Source organism: Acanthisitta chloris, unplaced genomic scaffold (assembly GCF_000695815.1).
Source record: "Acanthisitta chloris isolate BGI_N310 unplaced genomic scaffold, ASM69581v1 scaffold17257, whole genome shotgun sequence".
In the NCBI taxonomy this organism is placed as follows: domain Eukaryota; kingdom Metazoa; phylum Chordata; class Aves; order Passeriformes; family Acanthisittidae; genus Acanthisitta; species Acanthisitta chloris.
Window position 1 is genome coordinate 7,360 of NW_008684468.1, and position 5,098 is coordinate 12,457.

Here is a 5,098-nt window from a genome sequence, read left to right on the forward strand (position 1 = left end):
TCTGTTGCACCATGGAAAGGACAGGCTGTTCCCTTTGTCTGCATTGATGTAACCAACAGGAACAGAAGGCAGTTCTTCAGTCAGAGAGAAAAAAGTACCCAGTAAGAGCAGAAGGTGATGCTGATGCTTTTTTCTCTTTCCAGTTGCCTGAGGGTCCTGTTTAGATCATGCAGTTACCTGGAACAAATACACTGAGGATAAGAATACTATGGTCATAAAATATGAAGACCTGAAAGAGGTAGAGCAGATGCTGTGTATTGACAGCCAAAACACATCTGAGCCCATTCCTTGAAATTTGCTGAAATTTAGAGCAAAAGGCATGAGTTCTGAAAGAGCAAAATCAAGTTGATTTTAGTGACAAGTTGAGTCTGCCTATACAAAAGCAGAGCTCCATTGTAACACAGAAAACATTAGGTAAAGGAATATATATATTGTTAGTAGATGATGGCAATGCACATCCCAAGTGAGCAAGTCCTTTTTTCAGAGGAAGCATATTGCATGTCTCACTGTATTGCTCTCAGAATCTGACTGCCAGTGTAAAACAAATAGCTAGATTCTTTGGAATCTCCCCAATGGCAGAGCAGATCCAGGCCATTGCAGAAAGGGACACTTTCCAGGCAGTGAGGGATAAAGCTCAGGAGACTCATGTTGCTGTTGGCTTGATTCTTTACCACAAAGGTAAATTTGTTTATCCTTTGCCAGGGTGGTGAATGGTAGCTCTGCATCTTGGTCAAACAGGAATTTGGATCAGTAGGTGGTTAATCTTTGTGTTTAACTTTCAAGGTTGGGTATTGTTTAAGAAACACTGATTGAGGTTCAGGGTTCTGTTAGTGGATGTCCTCACAAGGGCCAGTACCATCTGGTAAAGCTGTGTATAATATAATTAGTAGAAGTGCCCTGCAAGTAGCACACCCTTCAGTTGTGATATGCACTAAGCATCAACTAAAACAAAGAGTTTTATTTTGGCTTCAGTGAGTACTGAGGGTACCTGGCACTCAGTCTGCAGAGTGCCTCCACAGATTTTTTTCTTGTTTTTTCTAAATAACCTTTGTGACTGCCTGTGTACCTCAGTCAACACGTGGAACCCAGACACTCCACAGACTGATCTGTGTCTATTAGCCATGGATCAGGCTACAGCCTCAGACAGCCTCCGACTGTGGGCTCTCCAAAATCTAGATTAAAGGTAGACTGCAGCTTAGGGCAGTGTCTGGTTGCAGTGCACGAAGCTCTTGCATACCTTTGAACTTTCTGGGTTGGTTTCACAGCTGCTGGTTATCTTGTTTAGTCTTCCGCAGCTATACAAGGCACATCACATGTCAAAGCTATGCAGGCAGACCAGAAGCTTCCTGTGGTCACATTATGTTCACGTTCTGTTGAGAAAACCAAACATAAGGCAAACATAACAGTGTATTCTTCTGTAGGAGTTTTTTTTTCTTACAGGCAAAAAGAAAAAAGGGGAAAAAAAGGATAAAAAGGATTATTCTGAAGTATGATAATAAGAGAGACAAGGCAGTTTTTTGTTTTAAATTATACTTCTTGGTCCTTAGTGTTAAGGGCAATGTTTTACTTTTCTTTATATTCCAGGTGTTGTTGGAAATCGAAGAAAATCTTTTAACTGAAGCTCAGAACCAGGAAATGGCTGCCAAATCACAAAATCAAACCATTTCAGAAGGAAGTGTGTAAATACCAAGCAAATCAAAGTTGCTAAAGCTATCTCAAACAAATCTGTGGTTCCCTATAACCCTTACATAGGCACCAGAAAAATCAGCAGCATTCTGTGGCTATTTGCCTCGGCTGTATCTGCTGCAGCAGTAGGTCAAGATCAAGGCTAAGCAATTAATAAAAGTAAGTTCAAAACAGGAGCACTACCTCCTGTTAGAGTAGGTTGTCTGAATTACTGATAGATCAGTAATAGTCAGCCTGTGCTCCTAAAGTTTAAGATGAAGGCAGTTCATCCAGGGCAGTTCAAGAGGGAATCCTATCTCAAGATGCTTCATAGACTGCTCTTAAATATACTCTTAAAAATGGACCTTTTGATCAGCAAGGTTATTAACATGATGTTGTTTAGCTATCTGAGGGAATATTTTATAGCTGGCATTCCAAAATTCCTTCAGTTTGACCTGCACATTCTTCTCAGTGTGTTTTCACATACACAGTAAATGCCAACCACTGATGAGCAGAAAAGAGTAAGTCTAGAGAGTATGAGGGGCGAATGACTTTTTTGCAGCTTTCTGTGTCTTGTAGGTTTGGCTTTGTTAAAAGTGATGTGGTGAGGTAACAGAGAACAAAGCTAGATGTAATGTCACTGGCATACTCTTGTGAGACCCCACGTGGAATATTGCATGCAGTTCTGGTGCTCTCAACATTAGAAGGACATGGAACTGTTTGAGCAAGTCCGGAGGAGGCCACGAAGTTGATAAGAGGACTGGAGCATCTCCCCTATGAGGACAGGCTGAGGAAGTTGGGGCTGTTCAGCCTGGAGAAGAGAAGGTTGTGTGGAGACCTCATAGCAACTTTTCAGTATCTGAAGGGACTACAGGGGAGCTGGAGAGGGACTCTGTTAGAAACTGCAATGATAGGACAAGGGGTAATGGGTTCAAACTGAAGGAGGGGAAGTTCAGGTTAGATATTAGAAAAAGGGTTTTTCCTGTGAGGGTGGTGAGACACTGGCACAGGTTGCCCAGGGAGGTAGTGGCTGCCCCAGCCCTGGCAGTGTTCAAGGCCAGGTTGGATGAGGCCTTGAGCAACCTGGTCTAGTGGGAAGGTGTCCCTGTCCATGGCAGGGGTTGTGACTAGATGATCTGTAAGGTCCATTCCAACCCGTAAAATTATACGATTCAAAAGCGAGAATTTGTACCTTCCTTAAGCACTTCAGCACATTCAGAATGAAAAAACACTGTGAAGTGCTTTGAGATGGTGCATTGGAGGTCAAAGCCAGTAACCCACAAAGTTTGCAGCTATTGACAACAGCTAAACCACACAAAAGATTCAAACCCAACAGAAAAATTAAATTCCTCATTGTGGAAAATCACTTATCATGTATTATTTCAGCCATAGATATAGGGAACAATTTTGGATATATATTTTCCATTTCTATACCTTGTACTTTATGTATATTTTAGCTTTTATGTGTTTGATTACGATACTCAGCAGTAAAACCTTAAGTGGTATTTTTGACACTCAGCATTCAAAGAAGATTTTGGATCATCTACCTTCTAAAGAAGAGGTTTTTTTCACTCCCTGAGCCCAGTTTTGATTTCATTTTTTTCCTGTATTTGTGATCTGCTTCACACTTACCATTTTCCTGCAGTTGTAGGTATTTATGGTGTCTACATTCATGGTAACTGGTAAATGCTGCTCTATTAGTACTTCTGTCACCTCCATTTCCCTTATGTTCGGTAACAATCATAAGGCAGGAAAGTATATTAAAATTCTATTGAAAAGAGAAATTGGAGGTCTCCTCTTGGAAAAGAAAAGCATAAATGTGTCTTTTGTATGCACAAGAGAGCTCCCTTGTGTGTGTTCAGGGTGTCAATAACCCAGGTAAAAGGAAAAGGATTCTGGGCCTGTATTATAACAAAAGTAAAATGGGATCAAAGCAGAGAGAACTGAGCTCAATTTTCTCATTTACAAGATGTGAGCATTTCATATTGCAGCATTATGCAGTGCATTAATTGGAAAGACAATGTTGAATTACAATAGAAGGTTTGTAGAAGTACAGGGCACATATGACATCTACAAGAACATCAAAGTTTTTTTTCTGAGAGTAGGCTGGCTGTTATAAAGGATGCCAAATGGATTCATAAATAAGGGGACATGAAATACAATAATCACAATCTTTATATGACAACAGATGCCTGGACTCGTATTCTAATGTGTGTTTTTTTGTTAAAGTCTTAACACTGATGTGAATTTTGGCTGAACAATCACCTTTTGTGGGGATTAGAACCTTCTGTTTTACTCATAACACGCTGCAGAGCTTGGCAGTGTTGAAATGAGACTGCTCAGTGATTGTTACAGGCACTAATATTGTCAGGATTGATGCAAATGAGAACAACAGAGAACAGCAACCTTATGAATGAGAACACACTGTATCGGTGCTGTGTCTGAGTGTATTGGTACAGCACTCTGGTAAAATGTCGTTTACATTCACATGTTTATGATCATAGATTAAATTGTCCTGTATTGCTATTGCACTTTGTAACACATGTAGATTGGATAATATGAAGTATTAGTTGATAAAATATTCACTTTTCATCTGAATGAAACAATTTTCATATGATTATTTGGCTTCTTCAAAAACTTTAGAGGCTTGAGGAAGACAGAAAATTAGTCTTTGACGTTCAAAATGTGAGGAGCAGTCAGGAAATGAAAGGGGGCTGGGAAACTGGTGTCTTGGGAGGCTTGTGTGCTCATGAATAATATAAATTTATTGACATATGCTTGTGGGGTCTCCAGTGAGTTCCCTGCTGTTTTGCATTTTACAAGCCAGTGAAGCCATTTTCATTACTGGAACACTCGTTAGCATTCCCCCGGCAGGTAAATAAGTCATAGTTTCATTATTGTGTAGTTCTGATATATCCATGGGCAATACATTGATATTCAGAGGAAAAAAATGAACTACTAGATAATCTTAAGCATTAGACATACATTCCAATAAATGTAAAAATAAAACCAACAAACAGCCAAAAATGGAGGATTTTAATTTTTCCCTCCCTTTATTTCATTTCACATTTCCGAGAGCTATTGGAACAACTTCTGCAGATGTGGTGAGACCTCATGCAGTGGGTGAGGGGGTCCTGGGGGTGAGTCTGCCCATGCCTGAGGGAGCTGGAGCATGGCCCAGTGGAAGCTGCTTCTGCCAGACACCATCAAATAGTCTCCCCATTACACAGGGGGTCCCTGTGTCACAAGGATGGGATGCTGTAAGGAATTGCCTGTCTTAAACACTGTTCAGGCCACAAAAGTATGATAAGATGATAAGGATGATAAGATAAGACACTCTAGCCACCACTGCAGCAACTTGAGAGAAGCACAAAAGTGATGAATTTGCACTAATTCAAAGCCTGGTGGAGTCGAGATCTGGTTAGCACATCCT

The 5,098-nt window shown here is 40.5% G+C and overlaps 1 protein-coding gene across 1 annotated transcript in view; it reads left to right on the forward strand.

Annotated features, from left to right (window-relative positions):
• LOC103806650 (sulfotransferase 6B1-like) overlaps nucleotides 1-1,619 on the forward strand; it is a gene marked incomplete at its 5' end in the record, with an annotated part of 4,104 nt that extends 2,485 nt beyond the window's left edge. Inside the window, 3 exon segments of the mRNA XM_009079358.1 lie at nucleotides 144-238; nucleotides 522-678; nucleotides 1,585-1,619. Of these exon segments, the coding sequence (XP_009077606.1) occupies nucleotides 144-238; nucleotides 522-678; nucleotides 1,585-1,619 (287 nt within the window).
• Nucleotides 1,620-5,098: the final 3,479 nt, after the last annotated feature.